A 24,876-nucleotide genomic window follows, 5' to 3' on the forward strand; every position below is an offset into this window, starting at 1 on the left:
GTAACAGGGCATGACGATGTCCGATATCTAACGAAAAATGTGGGCTAATCCCGAAGTCAGTGCAATCACTTCGTTTCAACTAGCACACTCATTTACCTTGGCTATACGGCTGATATTGGCTACTACTGGTTAATTAAAGATTGCTATAAGCGAGAGCTATATATATATATATATATATATATATATATATATATATATATATATATATATATATATATATATATATATATATATATATATATATATATATATATTATATATATATATATATATATGAGTAAATCATCGTAAATGTTACCTAGGTTTATTATATTGGTGATCTGCTGTTATAACACAAATTAACGTTGTCTTCATTCAATTTCAATACGATCGCCGAGTTACCTGCGATATTTAGTTTGCTTTCGGCAGCTGCAATACTTAGTAATTGTGCCACTCACTGCCGTTAGCGAACGCTTGTTTGCAATTGCAGAAAAATAAATGGTTTATTCCTGCAGTGTCTCCGGCGAGTTCCAGACACAGGAATGTGCCATTGCCAGCCGTGTTGTTTAGCAACTACACCGCAGCAGTTCGGGTGAGGGCAGAGTAGCAGGAAACGCGTTATTGATAACAGAAACATGTAATGCGCATGTTATGGATTCGTCTGCCGCTGGTGGCGAGTTGTTTTTCCGCCTGTTTTCGTTTCCTTTCAACTCATTATTGCTACACTTTGACAGAAAACTAGAAATGACGTCCGCTGTGCTTTCTCTACCTTCATTATCTGTTGGTAACTTTAGAAAGAATAATTGACAATTACCCGTCTGTAGCACGATAATTCGTCATCGCGCTGCCAATGGCCAGCTTCCCGGTTAGCTCAAATGGTAGAGCGACCACCCCGGAAAGGCGTTGGTCTCGAGTTCAATCCCCCGACCAGGACAAATTTTTTCGGCTACTAAGAAGCTTTATTTCTCAGAAATCCGCAGGGATTTCCTTCTGGCTTCGTGCTACAAACGGGTGGTTGTCTATTTTCTCTTTATTAACTCTTCCGGCACCTCGCTGTATTAGGTGTAAGAGTGATGCCTCCCCCCCCCCCCCCCTCCCTGTCCTTTAATTTTCTTTCATGTCACTAAGAACCATGTTACGTTGCTTAGCGCACGTGAGACGAAGGAACGAACAACTAAATGTTGGGGTACACTTGCAAAAACAAGGATAAGATTATGATTCACGCCGTATATAGTGCGGGAATCCGAATAAATTCTGCCCTCCTGCTGTTCCTTCATCATCATCAGCCTGTCTACACCCACTGCAGGGCAAAGGCCTCTCCCATGTTCCGCCAATCAACCCGGTCCTGTGCTTTCTGCTGCCACGTAATACCTGCAAACTTCTTAATCTCATCTACCCACCTAATTTTCTGTCTCCCCCTCACGCGTTTGCCATCTCTTGGAATCCAGTCAGTTACCCTTAATGACCACCGGTTATCCTGCCGACGTGCTACGTGCCCGGCCCATATCCATTTCTTCTTCTTGATTTCAACTATGATGTCCTTAACCCCCGTTTGTTCCCTGACCCACTCTGCTCTCTTCCTGTCTCTTAAGGTTACACCTATCATTTTCCTTTCCATCGCTCGCTGCGTCGTCCTCAATTTAAGTTGAACCCTCTTTGTAAGTCTCCAGGTTTCTGCTCCGTAGGTAAGTACCGGTAAGATGCAGCTGTTATATACCTTCCTCTTGAGGGATAGTGGTAGATTACCATTCATGATTTGATAATGCTTGCCGAATGAGCCCCAACCCATCCTTATTCTGTTCCTTAACGTGTACGTAAATATAAGTACAGGGGTGTTCTTGGATTTAGCCTCCGTCGAAATGAGGCCGCCGTGACCGGGAATCGAACCCGCGTCCTCGATGTTAACAGCACAACATCTTAACCGCTTAACCTTCACGGTGAAATTATACGAGGGAATTATATTCGCGTAATGCCAGCTACTAAACACGGTGTTGCTCGTTCAAATACTCGTTAAAACATATTTTCCAAGACTTTATTGAATGTCTTGGAAAATATGTCGCCCAATTTATGTTCGGCGACATTTCAAAACATCTTAAATTAAATATCTTCTAGAGCATGCATATTATTGTGGATCGCAGCGAAGTGCATTTTGATTGGTCAGTGTATCCTGCAGAACACGTATGCTTCTTGTCTGTGTATATTGAATGAGTTTTCTTCCATCGCCTGTTGTTGGGCAGAAGGCGCGTTAAAGCGCACCTTAGTTTAAGTGCACGATGCATTTTTCACCGACTGAAGCGTTCTGGCGCCAAGATAATCGTCATTGTGCATATTCCACTACATCAAGTATTTCTCGTTCCATTTTTGTATCTCCGTGCTTGTGGTGTTAAGTTGTTCTGAGAAAAAAAAGTACAGATGGGAAAATTGCTGACGTTTACAGCATCATCAGATAAACAAATCAGGTAATTGAGCGGTAGCATATAGATTCGAGTGTTCTATCTGGCGCAGCGGCTCCAACTGCTGTTGTGAATATGCGTGAATTTTTCAGCTGGTCTTTCGATGTAAAATTTTGCTCTTGCGTTCCTAAATATTCGACATTTCAATTGAACATCTCATATTCCACCTATGATCAATCACAAAAAAAAAAATGGTCACGCGGTCCTTCATGCATTTGCCTCAGACGTCTCGAAGGCGAAAGCCATGTTCTTCTTTTTCGTATTTCTCGGTTGTATTGACCACCCCACTAAAAAAAGGCCTTCTGCACCGGACGCATTGTTGCAGTGCCTGTGGAGTCGGCCCACCATTGACCAATCGACGATGCATGTGATTGCGTCATGATGTGACGTAATAGTGACTTCATGATGGCGTCAAACACTTCGGTGGCATATGACGTCATGATGCCATAGTGTACTGTCATCACGCGATGATTTCTTTTTTGCTTTTGACACTGACGACGCCGACGGTTCCTTTTTTTGCGTTTGATGAGGCATCTAAGGCAGCTGCCTTCATAGCATGCAATCTCATTCTTGGCGCAGAATTAAGTTGCTGTAAACCGACCCGAGGAATATAGTCGTAAGCATAACCTCCAAATAGCCTGGGCTGGCTCTGCTCAAAAGAACCGCCTACTTCGTTGGCCACAAAAAATATGCATAGGAGACAGTAGAGGGATACGAGGATGACATAGCCGTATGAGCAAACAGAGCAGGCTGGCGCAAATTCTTGGTTGGGAAACTTTGCTCTACCGTCAGGTGCGTATGTAGTGCGAAAAAAATTCAGCTTGGGCACTCACTCGCTAGTAATATAGTATAATTCTTGCGAAATACCTGCATGTAAGAAACCAAACATCTTGGATAGAGTGCGAGCGAGTCAAGTGCATGTGCATCAAAGCACTATCGACCTAAACAGACAGCGGGCCCTAAATGAACTGACTACGGGGTGATCAAAACACGAGCACAAAAAGCGAAACGGTTTTACCGATGGCTGTCAAATAATTCATGCCAGAGTAAAATGGGAGATGTTTTCACGAGAACAAACTTCTGTCTTGACAAATGAAGAATACGCTTTTATTAAACTTCTGCTTGGCTATATGTCTATTTCACAGCCGCTGCGGTGGTTCAGTGGTTACGGTGCTCGCCTGCTGACACGAAGGACGCGGGTTCGATCGCAGCTTCGGCGTTCACATTTCGACGGAGGCTAAAATGCTAGAGGCCCGTGTACTTCGCGTTGCCGGAACACCTTAAGAACTCCAGGTGGTCGAAAATATACTGAATCAAAGTTTGTTGAAGATGAAGGTCTAAAATACCCGGAGCCCTCCACTAACGGCGTCTCTCATAGCTTGAGTCTCTTTGGGACCCTGAACCCCATAAACTATGTACGCTTATTTTCACGCAATAGTCGTCGCAGTTATCTGTGACTTGTTTTGAGACGCAGTTCCGAGTCCTTGTACGACATGTTTATGCGCAAGCATCGTTGCATCTATCTAGACGTCCGACCGTGTAAAAAGCAAGTGTTGTTTTCCGATAACACGAGAGATATTACAATGCCAGAGGTACGCCTGTCTCGCCCATTCGCTCATGTATTGTTTGAAGCGTTTTCTACTTTGACCTACTGTGTTATTCTAATTTACCAACAGGTGGAATGTGGCGCTGTTCATTCAATGCGCTGAATGTGAGCAGGACCATAAAAACAAAAGAAAAAAAGCAACAGCGAAGATTGCTGCCACCATCTTCACTATTGCGTTGAATGAGTTCGATAACGGAAGAAAGCTTTCGAACAATCGAGGTCATAGGCGTGTGCAATCGAGGCCATAGGCGTGTGTCTAGTACCTCGTTTTTGCACTACGTTCTGATCGTAAGAAAGGGCGTCGGTGGGAGGATGTCGTCAAGAGCTGGGGGAGAACTTCGCCCCCCTAATGGAGAACACTACGTACGCCTAAGGCTGGGCTGTTTATTGTATTTTGCAATCTATCCATCACAAAAATTTTGTAAACAAGCCAGAGCTTGTTAAAGAAGAAGTAGGAATGGAAATGAGAAAAGAAGGCTGAAATTTGTAGAAGCAAACACGGCAAAATAAGTGGTAGTGTCAACGATAATTTTATTCGAAGCGAGTAAATAATGGCTTCTAAATAAGCGCTTCGCAAGATTTACGAGCAGTGGGATTAGACTACTTTCAAAGGCCATGTTTATTCTCAGTACTAGAAAGGCTCGTAGCCTGAGTGCAAGATACATAGGCTATGTTCAAGTCTGGTGAATGAGGACTCGAGTAGTCAAGCTTGTGGCATAAAAAACTGCATAGCCTCATATCTGGTAGCCCTGCCGTCGCTCTAGCTGGTACCCACGCGTAAACAAACCAGCAAAAAAAAAAATAACATTGACTTGCGATACACGTTTCACTATGTACTGTCACGTAAAACTCGCAGTGACGCGTGTGTCCGCGTCAAAACCTCGAAAATCATGAGCCGCTAGCGAAAACAAGGCAGCTTCGCTCTACTGCTACAAAGCCTGAATGGACAGCGTAGCTGGGTGGCCTTTCTCGTTTCTTTTTATTATTCATTCTTTTTTCCTTTCCTATCTTTCTTTCTCTTTCTCTCTGTTTCTTGTTTATCTTTTTTTGTATCCGTTTCTTTCTATTTATTTCTTTCTATTTCTTTCTCTTTCTCGTTCTATCTTATTTCTCTTTCTTCCCTTTCTTGCTCTCTCTCTCTCTGCTTCTTTCACTCTCTTCCTCTCTATTTATTTCCTTCTTTCTCTTTCTGTCTTGTTCTTTGCTTTTTCTATCTCTTTTTCGTGTCTGTCTTTTTCTCTCTCTTTCTACAATGAAAACCAGCAGAAGCAAGATTCGAAATCAGCTAAATTCCCTGCCTTCATTCTCTCTCTCTACGTATTTCTCTGTCTTTCTATCTTTTTACGTCTTTATTCCCTTTATTTCTCTATACTTTTTTCTTTCTGTTTCTTTCTATCACTTTCTCTCTTTTTTACTCTCTCTCTCTCTCTATTCTCTCTCTCTCTCTCACGTGTTTCACGTGCTCAACTTCGCCGTGCAGAGTTTTCTTTTAAAGAGACACTAAAGGGAAACAATGATCGGTTAATATCGATAAATTATTTATTATGCCTAAGGGCAGGCTTTCGAAAAAAGAATTGGGCTTTGAGAACTCTAATGTCGTTAATTTCGCCATCATAGGTTTATTAATAGAGGAGAAAATCAAGTTCGAAACTTCATTCTTAAATTTCGCAACGAAATCTTCCCGCGTGACGTCGCGGATTTCAAAGTGTATTCATCGTATTTTGGCGCCATTGGCTCAATAAAATTACCCCGAACGTGGTATGTTATGTCTATGGCCCACTCAAAGGACAATGTACTTCGTTTTTACCGATTAGGAACTACGTAGTCCCTAGTAGGCGCCGTCAAAACGTGTAACGTCACGGCGAATGGTGCGGAAACTTCAAGGTGGCGTCGCCACCCACATTTTGTTTTTGCGCGTTTTCTCGCTTACTAAGCGTCTTCTCGCAGCAAGCGTGGTGTTTTTGGTATCGTGAAAGCGTACTTTACTAATATGAGAAAAATCGTTTTGCTCTCTAGTGTCCCTTTAACGCTCACACCTGCTGTACTCGGTAGTGGGACTTGCACAATTCCTGTGGTGCATACCCACCCGTGGAGTTTTGCACGACGGAGCACAAGTTGCCGATAGCTAAACAGCTTCGCTATTAAAATAGCGGGCGCAGTGCGTGAAACTACGTGCAGTCCGCGTCAGAAGTTTAAAGGCCACTAGGTATGACAAAACACTGAACGTCCTGGATGTGTGTGCATGTGTGCATTTTTTGTTTTGTTTTTATTTTACCTCACTCTCTCTCTGTCCTCTTTCCGACCGCTATTTCGCCACTCATGTGCAGTGTAGCAAACCGGTTATTACTGCCATGGTTAACCTCCCTGCCTCTTCCTTTTCATTTATTTCTTTCTATCTCACTCTCTTTAAAATTTCCACCAATTTTTTTACTATGTTCGGTCGAGCTGCACAGTACGCGTTGTTAGCTCGCTTTAGAACAGGCCGGAAATCTGAATTTGTGCCTGCCTGCCGAAGCAGCAGGAATATTCAAACGCTTCTTCTTGTGCTCTCGTCGTCCCTATACTGTCGATACTGACTAGAGAACCCAATTTTCAGAGTACAGATAGGTATGGAAATTCATAAAGAAACTATAATGCTGATCCAATTTGTGCGTTGAGTTATTCTACCTCATTTAGTCAATGTGGTGTAACGCGATCAGTGTAAGCTTGTGGCTATTATCATTTAAAAATACTGTCATCAGTATCTATCCTCGGTTCGCTTGACAGTCCGGTTGATTATGAAAAGATGGCGTGGGGTTTTTAAACTCCTCGAGAACTGCTCAGTGGACAGATATCTCAGTCTATCACTCGTTATATTCAATCGTATAAAATGTCACGAAAGTGAAACTTTCTTATTGTGGCCATGCCATGAGGGCTGCAGGCTTACTAGAGCGAAAACTAGTGCTAACGAAAGTGGGAAGTAAGAGAAAAAAACGAGGTCGTGGTTCAGCGGCGCATTTTGCAGGCCACAGGGCAGAGTCCAAGTGAAGTTAAAAAACTTGTAATAAATATAAATCTCAATGAAGTTCATAGTCTTGAGGCGAACAAAAGAATCGTCAGCAACTCGATGGCACCTTACAACTACGTGTATGCTTTAAAGCCGTGCGACATGACCCACAATTGTCGACAATGCAGCGTTTACCCTCCTATCTCGGCCTCTAGTAAAGAAGTCTCAAACTCACTGGTCGTACTGGTCCCCTCTCTATTTTTTTTGTTTGTTCTGGGAGCAATAAAGATACCACCACCACCATCTCAAACTCACCTCAGCTAGCCGGCCGCAGTCAAAATTTAGTCTATCGCAAAGGCCTGGACAGTGAAGATGATTAGAGTGGGAGGAAGGAAGGGAGGTAGTTTGAACAAAATGTCGGCTAAAGTTTTCCTTTTAAATAAGGTGTTCCCATATCTCACTTATGGGTCATTTTTGAAGGGGATTTGACGTCAGGTCTCGAGAAACATATCAATACTGATATACAGAATGACACCGATTTTGAAATATAGTGTTTTTTTCCGCGGTTATGTTTTAACACAAGGTGACCGCATTAGGCGCCTCACGCACCAGACCAGTCACGTCTATGCAGCTCATGAACATACTAATTAAGAAAAAAAAATATATGGGTCGAAGTCAGTCATGTGCGGGCCGGGCCGCTAGCAAAAGGTCCTCGGGCCGTGTGTTTCTGACGCCTGCTTTAGTACATTACTCATCCGAGTGTTTAAGGGGCGAACAAAATGAATACTATAAAACAAGACACTAAGAAAAAATCCACCGGAAACACTCACAAGCCTCATGCTTCCTGGATCCTCGTTCAATTCGCGACGAGGCGAGCTCATTGTCAGCCGCGGCTCGCAGGCGCAGAAGTCGCAGAAAGGTGACGACTCTCTATACTCGCTTGCAGGTGAGACAACAGCACAGTGGAGGAGTGCGATAGGCGAGCGTGGTCAGTCGGGGAAAGGGCAGCGAACCCCCGACCGGTGTCCGTGCGTCGGAAATGCCCCGGTGTGAAGTTCCGAAGGCTGGCGGTGTCACGTGGGGCTGCCCATGCGTGCGAGATGTGTCGCGGCACTACTCGGAGTCGCGATCGCGCGTCGCAAACTCGCGGGAGACTTGCCCGTGAACATGGCAGCACCTGAAGCGCGCCTTGTGGCATTTAAGCCGGGTGCAATCATTTTCCCTCACCCCACTTTCTCACCTCCTCTCTCAGTCAACGCGAGACTCTATGCTAACCTCAGCTTATCTGCGTCAGTGAGGACTCGCTCACAATGGCAGCGATGGGCGCGTTCCATGAATAAGGCGTATGTTTTGCTTCCACCTCTCACTATCTTGTATACACGTGTCTCGAAATAAGAACACAGCAAAAAAAAAAGTTGAGAATAGAGAGACGGATGACGGTCATGCATTAGCGGCTGCAATAGTCTAGCAAGAAGGCATCTTTTCTCGGGTGCGGCTTCATGTATACAGCTGTTCCGAGCACGTATCGTTTCCTTTTTTTCTGTGCCGCATTCATCAGCGGGTGAGCGAACCGCGAATGTGCCCAACCTACGGGAGGATGCGACCGCAAGCCGAATTAAAGGCGTAAGTACTGAGAGCATGGAACAGTAGCGTACTAGAAATTGAAACAGCGCAAAAGACAGAGGACCAGTATAAAAAGGACACGGCTAGACAATTTTTACTGGCCTCTCTGTATTTTGCGCCGTTTTAATTTCTAGTACGTCGTATCAACTCGCCCAAGCATCCATTTTAGAATAGCGATCACGCATATAAGCGGCCTTATGGGAGAATACTAGCCGGAAAAATCTGTTTCTGTAGATGAGGCTGCCTGGGCGCTGCCATATTGCGTTCTAGACTCGTAAATGCGTCCATACCCCCCCCCCCTCCCCTTTTTGCAGAGACATCCGTGCCCCCCTTTGGTCTCCATATCAACATTCCAGAAAGAAGATGCTCCCTCTCTCCGATAAATAAATAAATAAATAAATAAATAAATAAATAAATAAATAAATAAATAAATAAATAAATAAATAAAGCTATATGATTTCACTGTGGCATCAGCATGTGGCGCAGTGCAGCGTGAGGATACGACAGCCGTACTCGGTCAGATAAACAAATCCTTGCGAAACTTTCTCTCTCTTCTTCTTTTGTCCTTTTTCGCGCATTCAGCCGTAAACGTTTTTATTCAACAGCTCCAGAAAACACCTCGCCTTACATCTTTATTGACGCTTTTTTGTCCACCAACGTGCAAACATTTCCATCAAAGGCTGCAAGGAAGTGATATGCTACGGACAGCAATCTATGGTGTTGTAGGTTTCGTTTATTGGCGGTAAAACCCGTGCCAGGTAAGCGGGAATGCGAAAGATATAGAATAAAAATATAGGTTACGTGCTGTGAGATTTTTTACGCGTTGTTATTATCTTTGTTCCTTTTTCGCTTCCCGTTCGTTGCTTTAAGGTGGTGCAAGGGTTGACGCCTTCGTCTCGGCACACACCGTCAACATAAAGGCGAAAGGGGAGGTAGCGTGCACTGGCGGTATTGGATACCTGCCTTCTTACTTGCATATTTAATACATCTACAATTTCGGGGGGGGGGGGGGAGGGGGGTTCAAAACCCCCCCGAAATTTTTCAGTTTTGCGTGCGCATATATATACACGCACACATACAAAAGCACGCACGAACATACATAAGGTATGGTTGAACTCCCCTTCCCCCCCCCCCCCCCCACCCCCAAGAAAAAAAAAATTCTGGCTACGCCCCTGTTGCCTGCCATCATCATAATGGCAGACAAGTTCTCAAAAATATCATCTCATTGTACTTTTTTTTACATTGCGATCGAGACAGTCACTGCACAAATCTCATGAGATTTTCCAATGCAATAAGATGCGTGAACTAAACTGCATTTCTCATCGTTACACCTACCGAGAACGGGTGTGCTGTGAAACCTTGTTGTGCATTGACATATTTTACAATGGTCAGCTAAATGACCGGCTCCCGCTATTTCTTTGCCTTAAGAAAATAGGAATGGACTTCGTTTGTTTGGGTTTATATGCTGCCGTAAAAGGCGCAGCATATGTTGAGGGAAAAAAAACAAAAACAAAGTGTATGTTTATTTCAGTGTATTACCACACATCTATCTATCTATCTATCTATCTATCTATCTATCTATCTATCTATCTATCTATCTATCTATCTATCTATCTATCTATCTATCTATCTATCTATCTATCTATCTATCTATCTATCTATCTATCTATCTATCTATCTATCTATCTATCTATCTATCTATCTATCTATCTATCTATCTATGCCGGTTCCTTAGCTCATCAACGTCTCGGGGCTGTTCCCTGACGCATTAATGAGCTACTTCCCCACCTTTCGCAATTCAATTATCTCTGTCTTTTGTGTCTTTTTTTTCCTTCTAAAAGCGATTTGGTAGCTGGAAATACATTCCTTCCAATGTTTCCCATCCTGGGCCACTTCAATGGCTCACACACTGCCTTCTTTCGACGTAAAGGCTCATTCACACCGGCGACTAGCACCGGTCGCGCGACCGTTTGGGACCGGCGACCACTGTTCACACGTGCGACTTACATACGTCGCCACATAGAAGTCACGCCAGCTCGTATATAGCTAGCATTGCTATTGCCCCGTAAAATAAGCTGACGTCCTGTTCCTGCGCACGTGATTGGCTCAGAGCCTACAGTCGCGCGACTGAAAAATCGATGAGCGAGCGACTGAGCCGAAGCAGTCGCTTTGCGACCAAAACGGCCATTTGCGACTTAGTCGCCGATGTGAACGAGCCTTAAATCTAATGATAATTGTTGGGTTTTAACGTCCCAAAACCACAATATGATTATGAGGGACGCCTAGTGAAGGGCTCCGGAAATTTTGACCACCGGGGTTTCTTTAACGTGCACCTAAATCTAAGTCACGGGCCTCAAGCATTTTCGCCACCATCGAAAACGCGGCCGCCGCGGCCGGGATACGATCCCGCGACTATCGGGTCAGCAGTCGAGCGCCATAACCACTAGAGCACCGTGGCGGGTGCCTTAAATCTGGCAGGAAATGTCGTGACAAGCCAACGAAAGAGATAACGAAACGCATATCGCAGACTCCGGAACGCCAGGCAGGCACACACTACTGCTCACGCGTTATTGTCCGGGTCTACCGTGTTTGTGCATCATTTTCTTATCCGAGGCACTGAAAAGATAAAGAAGGTAAAGGGACAGTGGCCTCGTAATCAGTGCGCAGGTTTGTGCCGGCAATGAACCATTGCGCAAAACAGCTTTTTACTTGTAGATCAACGTCAAAAAGTCGCTCAACATATATGAATATAAAGAATGATTAATTAAGTGATAAAAGACGCTAGGCGTGCAAACACGGCCGAAAAGGCGAACTAACAGCCGAAAAGGCGCCCAGCGGCGGGAAAGAAAGTAGGCACAAATACTTATCTGCGCATGCCCAAGCAAGAGACGGTACCTGTCAATCCGACACACGTGGGGGGTGTCTACGTGAGAGATGACTGTTCAGACATTTGATTTCTTCGTTACGCAAGATGCAAGATTTCTTTTTTTATGCCGGATTGATATAGAAGAAATCAAATGCCTGAACAGCTGTCTCTCACGTAGACCCCAACGCATGTCGGATTGATCACCCGCCACGGTGGTCTAATGGTTATGGTGCTCGACTGCTGACCCGAAGGTCGCGGGACCCGGCCGCGGCGGCCGCATTTTCGATTGAGGCGAAAATACTCGAGGCCCGTGTGTTTATATTTAGATGCACGTTAAGGAACCCCATGGTCGCGAAATTTCCGGAGCCCTCCACTATGGCGTCCCTGTAATCATATCGTGGTTTTGGGACCTTAAGCCCCAATAATTATTATGGTATATCGGATTGATACAGAAGAAATGAAATCTCTCACGTGCTCCAGCGTGTGCTGCAGCCACTACTCATCAAAAATGTATGCAAAGAAGCGTTTACGAGCTTCCGTTGCTTTGTAACCAACTCCCAGTCGTCTTTACACTGAGTGCGCTTGTACCACCCAGTTCAGGAGCATGTAGCTAACTACTTGCCTTACAACCTACCCTCACGAACTGGTAGTCAGTTACTTTCGAATTGCGATATTTCAGATCTTTTGCGAAAATTATCCTTCCCCCTTCCCTCCCTGTTTCCTATCGCGTCGCGAGATCTTATCTCATTATTAGATGCAGATGTGCGTACACGGCTGCCCAACCGCGCTCGCCTGAGGATAGCATTTTCTGACGCAGCTGCCGTACACTACGTGAACGCAAGCTGCTGTCCGCAGGGCAGCAACCGGTTGACGACAGCGGAGAAATCGTTCACTCACCGGTATTCCCCTTCCTCCGGTATTGCCACGCGTCGCTGGGAGCTCGACAACGCATTGAGGCTGTGTTCCTTGTGCCGTGGTCAGAATGTGAGAATGGCTGCGTCTCGTTAAACGTTCCCAGGGTACGAGCGGAGTGTAGGAAAGACTCTGGTCGCGCGTAGAGAAGGGAAACAATTCAACCGTAGTCGGAGCTGTATCCGGGTTGAAGAGCACGTTGGGGGTTTGCGAACGTGCGACTTCAGCCTGGCTAGAGGCGAGTAGAGCTCACGTTGAGTTCGCTGACGCGAGCACCACCGGAAACCAATGCATTGGGGTCGTTTGTTTGCGCGACGTCGCCAAAGCGGCAAGGGAAAAAACATATTAATAGAAAAATCTGTGATAAGGCTGAGATTGAGTAACGACAGTGTTGTTGTTGAAATAGTAAACAGCCAAAATTATATAGAGAATACTAACTAACATTGATCATCATTTAGCAACGACTAGCCACCACTAGCCGTCATTCACCCAGCACGTGGAATGCTTAGTCAACGATAACAAGAGTTCGTACTACGCGAGTAGATGCGGTAGTTGGAATTGATCAGAAATATCAGATATTCATCGTACCCCATTACAGGACGTGAGCGAAAGAGCTCAGAAAGACACTGGCCGCCAAAAAGAAAAAGATAGATAGATAGATAGATAGATAGATAGATAGATAGATAGATAGATAGATAGATAGATAGATAGATAGATAGATAGATAGATAGATAGATAGATAGATAGATAGATAGATAGATAGATAGATAGATAGATAGATAGATAGATAGATAGATAGATAGATAGATAGATAGATAGATAGATAGATAGATTTTCACATATTCGAGAACAAAACTTTCAGCGCTGACACTGCCCTCCGTAAAATTCAGCGCTGACACTGCCCTCCGTAAAAACCCGTGCTTTACAACGCGCAGCAGATAATGCAATGTAAACATTGCAGGAAGCGGGTAACCGTTACGTTGGAGATGTTTCCGTTGTAGCTCTAGCCACCCATAGTCGTTCATACAACGATGGCGTTGCAAAGTAAAGCGCTCGCACCTTCAGGAGGTGCAGGTGTTCTTTGCCGTACATTACTGACGCATGATAGATAAATTACTGACGCATAGTATGAAGTTTACTCAACTGTCGTTTCTACTTTAATCAGCATTTTTTATGGAAAGCACTGTGATATGAACATATCTCTTTTTTTATTGATGCTACAGGTCGTTGCGCCTCTTGAGCTCTGCAAGAAGTTTCTGCTCCGTAAGCGAGTTAAAGAAACGGATTTACCCTGCAGGATAGAATTTCTGTGTGCGCAGATATTCAGTGCCTACATCGCCTGGCGTCCAGCCAGCTTTATCTCCACCGCTTAGAAATTCGTTGTCTTTCCTTTGCTGAACTGGGGCCCCATTCACAAAGCTTTCAGTTCGCACGTTCATCTTGCAATCGGCCAGCCGGCTTAATGATCCTGCTTGAGCCAAATTATTGGCTTGCAGTATTTAAATAAATAAATAAATAAATAAATAAATAAATAAATAAATAAATAAATAAATAAATAAATAAATAAATAACATAGAATCACGGTTGCCTTAAATTTTCTCTTTCTAGCAGCTGTGTAAGCTGTGTTTTTGCATATTAGAAGTCTCCTAGTATGTGGCGCATATAGTAATAAAAAAAAATTGCTATCGTTGGCGCGTATTTTGTTCCAAAAAAAAATAATAATAGCGTGCATTGCTAATGAAGAAGTTTCAGGCTGGTTGAACTGAAGTGTGCAACCGTTGACGATTGCCTGTTTCCGACAGGGTACACGCTGCTCTATCGACGCGAACAGGTCCAGATCTCCCGGCTAACTCTCCTGCACGAAACTGACTTGGCCTCCCGTTTGCAGACATTTTTCCCCCGTCCCTACTTTACTGTTGGCTTCATTTCGTGTGATATATTTTTCTTTCCCTCTTTCATCTTTCTTTCTCCCTGTCTTTATCTCCTCTATTTTTTTCTCCTCCGGAAGTAGTAGTCAGGCTTTGAGCCCCTCTAGGTGGCAGGTGTCAGCCTGCTTCTTGCCTATTTCCTTTGCGCCCTTGTTATTTCTGTATGCTTACTCATCAAATAATAATAAGCATCATTATGATCATCCCCAGCCTTGCATTTTAGTCATCATTTGAAACTCCGCGCTCGGTATTTTCCTGTTCAAAATGGTGGACTATGTACAGACTGGTCCACTGTTAAAGGGAACACTTGCGTTAAGTATATGTCTAGATTTAGCTCTCTGGAAAAGCATCGTGGTGGTTGACAGTTCCAACTCTTTTTGACAGACTAGTGCTGTGCACTAGCCAAGTTTCCACGTGCACTTGCATTTAGGGGGCCAGCAGTATATGAAAGGTGCTCATTTGAGTGTTCCCTTTAACAGTGGACCCTAGTGTACATCTGTATGAAGATGCAGTCAGTGACCAAGTCAAGGTCAGAACAGAGAGACGTTTCGGGACCCGCACGGGTTCCTTGATCAGGTGTGATCAAGGAACCTGTACGGGTGCCGAAACGTCTCTGTGTTCTCACCTTGACTTGGTCAGCGACCGCATTTTCATCCTCATCATGTTACCTGACCAGACGAACTTTCGCCGAACTCTTGATTACATATCGTACGCAACTGGACTATGTACAAAATCGCGCTACTAGGTTTATTTATTCACCACGCTGGTACGATATCAGCGTTTTGTCGTTGGAAGCGGAATCAGGTGTGGCAACGCTTCCTTTCCGTCGACAGGTCGCCACGCCCTCCCTTTTTCTTCGATACTTCTCTGACTCATCCTCCGTATATCACGCCCGCTTCGCACACATATCATCGCGCTGGCAGTCCGCTTCAAGTTACACCCGCACGTGCCGGCACCACCATTTTTCAGGCACCTTCCAAGCAGGAAACTGTGAATCGGCCTTCCACCGTAATTCAAGGCGAACACCTGCTTGTATTTCTTTCTTGCCGCCCCTCATGTAACGCCGCTCTATGGAGTCCTCAAGAAAACTAAGAAAAGCGAAGTAGCTTGTTCTTACCCCCTTCTCCTCTTCTCCCTGTGAGTGTGGGGGAGGGGGATCTACGCGTTCCTACGCGCCTCTGCCAAGGAAAGCAGTTGCTTGGGGTATAAAACTGAGCGAGTTCTAAGGTGTTCGTGTTTGGATATGTGCAAGCTCATCAGGGTGTTTCTTAAACGAAAGACTGCAAGGATGGCGACAGGACAGGCACCTTCCTTGCCTTTTGAAATCGTGAAGCGCTACACGTGTCCAAAGATGAAAGCCTTGAAAAACACGTCTCCTTGTTGGTATGTTGGCTCACGCAGTCGCCTGTGTTCGAGCACTGTCGATCACCACCAAGTTACGCCCGCGCAAGTGACCCCCGTGGAAGCACTTAAAAACGGTATGTTCTTGTAGCGTTTTGCAGCTTGTCGATAATAACGTTTAAAAGCGTTGATTTTAGAGAAGAGTAAAATAGACAAGCACTAATTTGTACTCATGTGCAAGACCAAAACAGTGATAAAACATCAGAAATAGGATGTCATTGTGAGGATGCCGAATCATTGAGAAGGAAATAAAAATTGATTAATTCCGTCAGTAAAAAAAAAAACTTGTTTATGAGAGTCGCGCGAATCATGGTGAGCTAGAACTGAGCGTCGATATTTTTGTGCGGCAAGTACATACATGACGTATAATTGAGCGTCGGTCTCTTAGGACTGAAACATTGTGATGTGCTGGAGGCCCACCCCAACTTTGTAGCTGCAGCAAAATCAGCATGGCGGCCTTCGTTTCATTTGAAAGTCGAGTATAACGCATATTCCTACACTCTTAAGAAAAAAAAATCGAGTATTTGGGGAGTATTTGTGCCATGCAACTACTCGTATAATCGTCATCTACTTCGCGTGTTTTCCTTCAGTTATCACCGCTGTCCCGGGACTTTCCGGTCACGAACGGCGTGCGCGCTATCAGCGTGACATAGCATTCTTGATAGGAACGTGGAAAGAGCCTAGTTTAATTTCAAGAAAAGAAGCGCGATCAAGCCGGACGATGATTACAGTTGCGTGGCAGAAATGCTCTCCAAATACACTTTTTTTTTTCTGAGAGTGTGCGTCACTTACATCTCATTTCTCCACCCGCCGCGATTGCCTAGCGGCTAAGGTGTAGCGCTCCTAGGCTCGAGGACGCGGGTTCGATTCACGATCGCGGAGGACGCATCTTGAAAAGGAGTGAAGCGCAAAACCACCCCTGTACTTAGGTTTAGCCGCGCTTTAATAGAACCACCGGTAGTCCAAAATTAATCCACTAAGACGCGCCTCGCAATCATATCGCGATGCTGCCAAGTGAAACCCCGGAATTCTTTTTTTTACATTTCACTTTTGAATTGCTTTAGCTAAGCAGAGGGCAGAATAACGTGAAGCCTTACCTTTTGTCTCGCTCGCGTTGGCACCGACTCAAGTGGTTCAAGGTAGTCACCAAGATTGCGTAGAATTACTAATACGCCTTACACACGCACTTGCTTGATTGCCAAGAACGCTCGCCTGCATCGCCCTCAGGTAACACGTCTCTTCCGCCGGGGTTCCCCCTCCTAAGTTTGCCGTCGTCGGCTCAGCCTTGCACAGCTCTAACGGAAGGTCGCATCGCTTCCGCGGTACGCAGAGGAAAGTTGCAGGCTCGCCACGCAAGACACCGCATGAGTCTGGCTGTGTCTATATACCAAGGCCTACCCCGATCTCTTCATAAATGTTTATTCCGTACATTACTTTTAAGATGATGATTTCTTTGGCTCCACATCCTGTTTTCTCACCGATTTCTCGCCGAAAATATGTATCTACCCCGAAGGTTGTGCAGTTGTACTAGTATGCTCTACCTTATGCGAATGGTAATATTGGTCTATCCGCTGTTAAAGAAGCCGAGTACACCCTTGCAATTTTCTAATAATATCGCACGAACGTCGACGCTAGGATAGGGTAGTTTCTAATATCGGCGAGAAACAACGAGATCAGCGATACGACGAGCGTCGCACCGGCTTTCTGGGCACATGACCGCACGGATAAGGCTGGTAGTGAGTATGCATCTCTAAGGAAAGAGGGTAGCAGACGGCGCTCGTGCTCGTGAGTGCTCTCTGCGCTTGGGCATCATGTGGGAAATATCGTTACTTCTCGCCTATATTCAGCGATACCAAGACCAGGAGTCAACGCTCGCGCGATATTATTAGAAAATTGCAAGGGCGTATACATCAGACTATGTTGACAATATTATGTTCGTTCCCCTTGAGATTCCGAGAGACATACGTTGTTACAGCTAACCAATAAGCGTTCTCTCATTGAATAACGAGAAGAGCTGGTTATTTTTGGAGGGGAGAGGACAGACGAAGCAAGTCATGGTATGTCGTTCTTTCGTTTGCGTCATCCACGCATCGTTTACTTTCAGTAGGTTGAAACAGCCGTCCGATAGCGGTTCACACTCACTGACTCTGAACAAAAACTTGGAGGACGCTTTAGCTTCGCCTTCGAGAATAGGACGCGGTAGCGTAATCGGGCCCCGTGCGCATCGCATTCTTAACTGCTAGCTTGGCTTCGGTTCTCGGTGTATGCCTCAATCGTGCCGCAAGGAAACAATAGTCTGTGCGCGTAACATTGGCCGTTTCAAACTATCCTAAAATGCCTACTGCAAGTACACTTGCGCAATGCCGACCACGCCATAATTCTTCCTTTTGCGAATCAAGGAAGGGCCCACGCGTCCGTAAGGCAACACGCCAACCTACGCAGCTGCTCACATTGTTGTTGCTTTTGCTGCTGATGATGATTAAATGTGTCTGAGCGCTTTGTAATGGGTGGGCCTTTAAAACACCCACGCGTTGCGTAATTCACATGTTTCGACGCGTGACAGGATTTACGCTTCTGCCACGCATTATTGCATGCGTTAAGGAGACTCTTCCCACTCCGACTCCGACACCGACGCCAGTATTTCTGCGAAACGAGCTGTTTAACGCTTTCACGTTAAAATTTCGCACGCCGGCTCACTACTTTTCGCTAAACCGCAAACATGCACCGCTATACACATGCTGGGCAAACGCTCTTTAAGCGTGCAGCAACGTGCGGGACGAGAGTGACGATTCAAAAACTGCAGGCACGACACGCAGCTGTGAACTCGTGGACACGCTTCACGGCCGGGGAGGCCGCAGTTCCGCAACGAAAACGTGACGCCGAAGCTCTTTCAAGATCTTCGTCAAAGATGAAGCGAAATCATGTTTAGTGACGATACGTGCGCAGTGAGTAAAATGACTGACACTGTAACTGGATTTCCCGCAATGATATGTTATACTCCTCAGAACGCGGTGGGAGAGCTGAGTTGCTATCGTCGTCCTGGCTGTTTAGCACGTGACCTTAGTTTCGATTGCCGGCTGTGACGGCCGCATTCCGGCGTAAGCAGAACACAAAAATGCTCCGCCACCTCGCTTTGGGCGCACCTAAAGAGCTCTCATTTGCACAAGCGCATTTGAAAAAAACCTACAAGTAAATCGTCCGCTGTTTTGTGGCGATAATCTTGACCAGCGAATTGAGGGTCGTACACGGACAGCTTGCGTTTACTTGATATGTACATGAGCAAGTAAGGCAACCTCGCAGGCTTCCTACAACATTTTCCTATCAATCACAACTTTATAAGCCTACTCCCCACCCTTGACGATCCCTAATCCTACCTTGCAGCCATAACCGGCGATACTTTAGTGGTGCAGGTGGGCACTCTCTAGCCCTTCTTACGCTCTGTCCCTGCACTTTCCTTCCACAGCCAGTGCTCGCATGCAGTTTAGAACGGTGCCAGAAAATGCACGTGAGGTCAGGATACAAGACTATTATACAATAGCGTACCTTACGCGTTTTCGGCTGCCATTAACTGCATATGTCAAATCAACTAGCGAGACAGTACGTCTTAGTCCACATAATTTTATGCGCATTCGAAGCAATGTAAAGACCTCTTCAGCGCTGAACTCCACCTGCCGTAACTAATCTCCGCGCCACAATTCCTTGCTGCTGGTCATATAGGCGTGCGCAGGATTCCCCATCGGGGGGGGGGGGGGGGGGGAGGCGAAGGTTCATCGCCCCCCCCCCTACTGAATCAAAGTATGGGGCAGATTTTGCTCCCCCCCCCCACCCCACCCCACTACCGTGCGCACGACTATGCTGCTGGTGCTATGTAGACTCGGAAGGAATAGGGCGATCACTATGTAGAACTTTCGTGCCCTGAGGATGCAATATGGGATCCAATTGCAGGAATGCCTCAGGGCCATTTCTGACGGAGTGAACGCAACTCCTGCTTCTTCTGCCGTTAATCGCGCGTTCACCCGTTGCCGGAAAGACAACGGGTCGGGTACATACATGTGTTCGTCACAGGCAGCGAATCCTTGCAACTGCCTGCACTAGGCACTCGAACATGCGAAAAGTCCTATAAGTCACTTGATGGAACTAAAACAGTTACAGGACCGTGAGCCTAAGATAAGGTGGCTTAATATAAAGCATTTTGTCTCTTCTTCAGAAAACATACGCCTTCCTTCAAGCTGGCTTTGTCACCTGTGGCGTAGCAAAGCAGCTTCAATATGGTATGGTGCTCTATTTACAAGACGTAGATTAACCTTACAGAAACGGTACTCGCATTCCCGAGGTCGTGGGTATTTTGCTCTAAATGCCGCGCCAGAGATCACAAGGCCGGTCTTGTCAAAGCATAGGCAGCAACATCTGACCGCCTTCTCGATTCATGCATGCCTCGGCTGATCGGTGCAAAGAGATGTGCGTACGTACTCCTTTGGGGGGCGGCCGGTGTCTAAGCGTCCATCGCAGCAACGACGTCGGCGCAGCGAGCGGTAGGCGCAGCCTCCGTTGTCGGAATGCGACGACGCTTCCGTTGCGGCCGTGTCGCTTCTACCGCCGCGGCCCAGAAACACACGACAGCGTTCGGGAAACCGGTCGACGGGCAGCGAGAGAGCGCGAAGCGTCGCTTCGCAGGTTCTTCGCTGCCGTTGCCCCAACGGCGTGCCTTCTTTCGCTGCTGCGGCCTCCGGCGACCGCGCTGTTTACGCTAGCGCAGGTGACGTACTACGCGTTGGGTACACGCGGTTCGCCAGCGTTGAGCAAACAGCAGCAGCCTTGGAAGCTTGGCGAGCTGCCTTTCTACTTTATAAATTATGAGCCCCTTTATGTCCGCTCCACAATCGGGGACTGTGACGTGCTCGATGGTAACTTCCGGTCAGCGTATTTACACGGCGGGGAAGAAGCCCTTGTATAGAGGGCTAACGGGTGCGGTGTACTTAATTGACGTAGAACAACACGCTGCAGTTTCCCTGGCACACTACCTACCACCGTTGATCTGCGGTGGTATTCTCTATATAGAAGTCCACTATGTGGACTGTCCATTTCAGTGTTTCATCATAGAATGCTCTGCAGCAGCCGAAGCACTGCCAGCTCTTGATCGATCTCTATCCAATCAGCGCGAGCTGCAATGGTCTGTACACTTAGCTGTATTTTTACTATATACCTTCCCAACTGCGACCATTAAACAAAGCCATTTTTATCGCATAGCTAATCAAACATGGTACGGCGTTAACCGGGTGTGTAGCGCGTTTCAGTTATGGAAGCGCGTCGCAAGGAACTGGAGACAGCGCAGCAGGGTACGCACTTTCATCGCTGAAATCTAGATCCGACACACGAGCGAGCGGAAGCTCGTCCGGTGTCGCAAGCGTGCACACTGCTGTCGCAGCTCAGATATAAGAGCTGTCTCAGCAGTGCGTTCACGAGGAAAGCTTCCTTTATCGCAAAAAAAAAAACAAAAAAAAACGCGGGATATAAATGACCCTCCCTATATATCGACGTTCCCACTAACAACAGTGCGAATTTTAACGAGGAAATTCTGTTTCAAGACGTATTATGCATCGGCGTGCTCAGATTTCTTGCATGTTTCATTACAGCGCTTCCCCCATTGGTTGAATCCGATAGAAAACAAGCTGCGCAACGGATGAAAAACTGAAAATTACGCGATGACGTGCTTCGCACAACGGCCTGCCTTTGGTACCCGTCTTGATAAAAACGTGGTTAACAGTTCATGGAATATAACGTCAGGTGTCCTCGGTCACCATTATAATTGTCAAACACCTGCTTGGCCATAACCTTGTACATTAAACAATGACGGGGAAGGTGAGACTGCGTAAAGATATAAGACTTGACGCCCTTTTAGATGATTGGGGAGTGGAGGGGGCGCCCTCCCCCCACCCCTATGCGCACGCCTATGTTTATAGGTACATTTGTGCTGCAGCTTCAGGACGGTGATGTGTCCTTGGTGAAAATTAAGCGCGATGGATGGGACAATAGAAGGGACACACAGGACGAAGCGCTTATCCATAGCGTGATGTATCCATCCTTAGCGTGATGTATCCATATATAGTCAAAACCCATAAATGCGTCATTTATTGCATGTTGAGCACCAGTTTGTCCACCGCGTTTGTTTAACGTTCCATTGCTGTACCACGCAGTGCCATCTGCCGAAAAACTACGTTTAATTATACCCACAAAAAGCTTACGTCACTTATTGCACCGGCTTCGCTTATTACGTAATGACGTCGTGAGAAATCTAAAAGCGAAGCGTGGTCTCAGGCTTGCCTGCTACGTTGTAAGTGAAGAGAAAGGAACTCATCGAGATGGAACCACGGAAAGCGCTCATTCGGTCACGCCTGCCAACCTTTTTTGAAAAGCGGGCGCGGCGTGCCCACTGGATGCATCGTGGCGTGAAATCGCAATGTGCCGCACGGCGGAAACACGCGCTGCGTGAAGCAGCGTCCCCAGTTTCCACCGCTCTCATGCGAGACTGCCGCTGCGGAGTGCTTGCGCGTAATCCAAAAACAGTGCTATTGGCCACGTTAGTTTAGGTTACCCCTTCTTTTCATTGTCTTATACGTGCACAAAATTTCGAAGTGTCGTCGAGGCGACATGTATGTTCGCGTGTGTATATGTACACATGCAAAATGAAAAATTCTCGTGGGTGAGGAACGGGGGGTTGAACCCCCCAACCCTCCTCCTGGCCAGTGATCGTCGTCCGGTATCCGAGTGATTGGAAGCGCGGCCGAGGGCGTCAAAGGGTGACGTGGAGCGACGGAATTGCGAAATTTGCACTCTTAAAAAAGTCACAGTTTCACCGCAAGTGCGAAACAATGAATGCGATAGCAATAAATTGGAATGTAACGCGAAGAACGGAAAGCAGCTCGAAATTGCGAGCGCGTCGCTCGAGCCCAAAGAACGCACGAAAATAACGCACACAGGACGAGCGCGAACTAATGCGTCGCAGCTCGACACTTGAAGCGCACTGCTCAAACGCAAGACGCACGAGACGAACAAACAGGTACACACAGGACGAGTACGAACTAATTGTCACAGTTGTTACTTATTTCTGTTTGAATAGCGTGCTCCTTTCGCAAACGCGGCCGCCGCAGCGAGCGAAGTGAACGGCCGTACCTTCCTTCCTCAAGATAAGCTCACGAAGGCGACCACGCCATGTAGAGCGAAGAGCAACGGCGTTTGCAGGAGCGGGGCGACGATCTTTAAAGAGCGCCACGCGCGCACATCGAGCCATCTATGTGGTGACTAAGAAAGCATGCTGAAGTAAATGGTGTATATAAATAGCCTGCCGTTAGCAGGCTGGAAGACGGCTCTGTTCGTGGCCTGACCGTCTAACACCGCGCGCTGCGAAGCGAGAGGTCGCCTGTTCGATTCCGCGCGTCTGAAAGTTTTTATGAATTATTTTTCTTGGCTTATATATATATATATATATATATATATATATATATATATATATATATATATATATATATATATATATATATATATATATATACGGTGCATGACGGCGGCGAAGGGGACGGCAAAAATCAGCCGAGACTGACCATATAATTGATATCGCAATAAAGGGTCGATTGGGCATCATTGTGAGAGGCTCTGTTAGTGGACATAAAGAAGGCTGATGACGACAACGACGATGATCGTGATATCGTCCGGGTTGTTGAGTATTAAAACTCCAAGTGTGTTCTGCTGCCTGAATTTTCTCTTCGTTCGGTAGAAACGCGTTCGGGAACATTCGGGACGTAGCATGTTTTGCGATGTCACACATGCGACCGATCTGACTGGCGCATATGTACCGGAAAAGGAAACGTGAGCGGCCGGGTTTTGTGGCGGCACATAGCGGAGCAGACATCAAACGCGGAGTGTGGCCTCCGTGATCTTCCTCGACATGGCGGACGAATAAAGAGGCGGGGCTTAGCTCCGATCAATCGGCGAAGAACGGGAGGCGAAAAAAGCATGGCTTGGGAGGAGCATTGCCTTTAATCATCTGTAGATTCCTTGTTCCAAGGTGCTTCGCTTAAATTTTAGTACTAATAATCAATTGTGTAGCCCGACCACTTACACAAATTCAAATAACCACTAGCGGCATCCTGTTGGCGCTGTAGGGAGGACAGCGGTAAAGAACGTCGGGGCAGTATTAGAATGCCGCCCTAAACTGTTGTCGCACCGGAAATCTGTAAAAGCTTTTTGAATATTTGGTCATCAAGTCATGAGGCCGTGTTAGGCTCTTGGCGTGACGCCAACGGTCTGTGGTCGTAAGAGCGGTCGTAGCCTTCCTACAAGCCACTGGACTGGATGCACGGCTGTAGCATTGCGTAAACTTGACGGGACTGTATACCCACCTCCCTAACTTACCTTACCGTCGTCATTCATCTCTCTTCTTCTCCATTACCCTCCCCCAGTGTAGACTAGCAGGACAGAGCATACTATCGCTCAAGTCGACCTCTCTGCCTTTCTGTAAGTAAACCTCTCTCTCTCTCTCTTTGCATGGCAGTAGCCTATTGCACAGACTATAATGCTCCAACTCTTCGCCTTTCTTTTTTTTCTGTTTTTTTGCGCACCTCCTTTTCTCTCTGCTCTTATTTCCATCTTTTCCCCTTTCCTCCTAGTGTAGGGTAGTAAACCGCATGTTTCAATTCTGGTTAACCTCCCTGCCTTTCCCTCATTTGTAATTCTCTCTCTCACAAAGACCGTTTCAGGGGCTCTTTACTGAGTGCCTTCTCGCTTGCTTCATTTCCAGGTACCTTCTTTCCCATTCCCATATGGCGAGGAGAACAGACTGAGAGACAAGATGGCGGCGGTCTCGACTACACCACTCACCCTCCTCCATGACCGGGCTCTGGGCAGAAATGGGATCTCCTCCGGGTCGAGCAGTCGGCGCGGACGATTCTCCGGATCCATGCGCAGGTAACTGGGACTCGCTGGCCGTCGAGGGTCGAAGCTCGACAAGTGTGTCTCCGAGCTCATGGCTGGGCTTGAGACACTTGCCCGATACAGCGGCTGCTTGGATGTCCCCTGGCGTACGCCTCCAACGAAACCACAGTTTATGCGTCTAAAAAGCTGTGAAC

The 24,876-nt window shown here is 46.5% G+C and overlaps 2 protein-coding genes across 5 annotated transcripts in view; one reads left to right on the forward strand and one right to left on the reverse strand.

Moving 5' to 3' along the window:
• The window catches only part of LOC119404547 (excitatory amino acid transporter 3), a 54,132-nt gene extending 29,342 nt beyond the window's left edge, over positions 1 to 24,790 (reverse strand). Inside the window, exon 1 of one of the 4 annotated variants that reach the window (XM_037671086.2) lies at positions 24,629 to 24,790. In XM_037671086.2, coding sequence (XP_037527014.1) covers positions 24,629 to 24,775 — 147 coding nt within the window. In that variant the 5' untranslated portion in view covers positions 24,776 to 24,790. Of the gene's footprint in view, positions 1 to 7,854; positions 8,125 to 16,851; positions 16,878 to 20,224; positions 20,386 to 24,628 lie in introns of those variants that run through there. The other 3 variants (XM_037671088.2, XM_049418923.1, XM_037671087.2) reach the window with 3 other exon arrangements.
• LOC119404548 (equilibrative nucleoside transporter 1) overlaps positions 24,627 to 24,876 on the forward strand; it is a 63,508-nt gene continuing 63,258 nt past the window's right edge. The window contains exon 1 of the mRNA XM_037671091.2: positions 24,627 to 24,715. The gene's annotated coding sequence lies outside the window, so the exon portion shown is untranslated. The remainder of the gene's footprint in view (positions 24,716 to 24,876) is intronic.

This window comes from Rhipicephalus sanguineus, chromosome 9, assembly GCF_013339695.2.
Source record: "Rhipicephalus sanguineus isolate Rsan-2018 chromosome 9, BIME_Rsan_1.4, whole genome shotgun sequence".
NCBI classification, from domain to species: domain Eukaryota; kingdom Metazoa; phylum Arthropoda; class Arachnida; order Ixodida; family Ixodidae; genus Rhipicephalus; species Rhipicephalus sanguineus.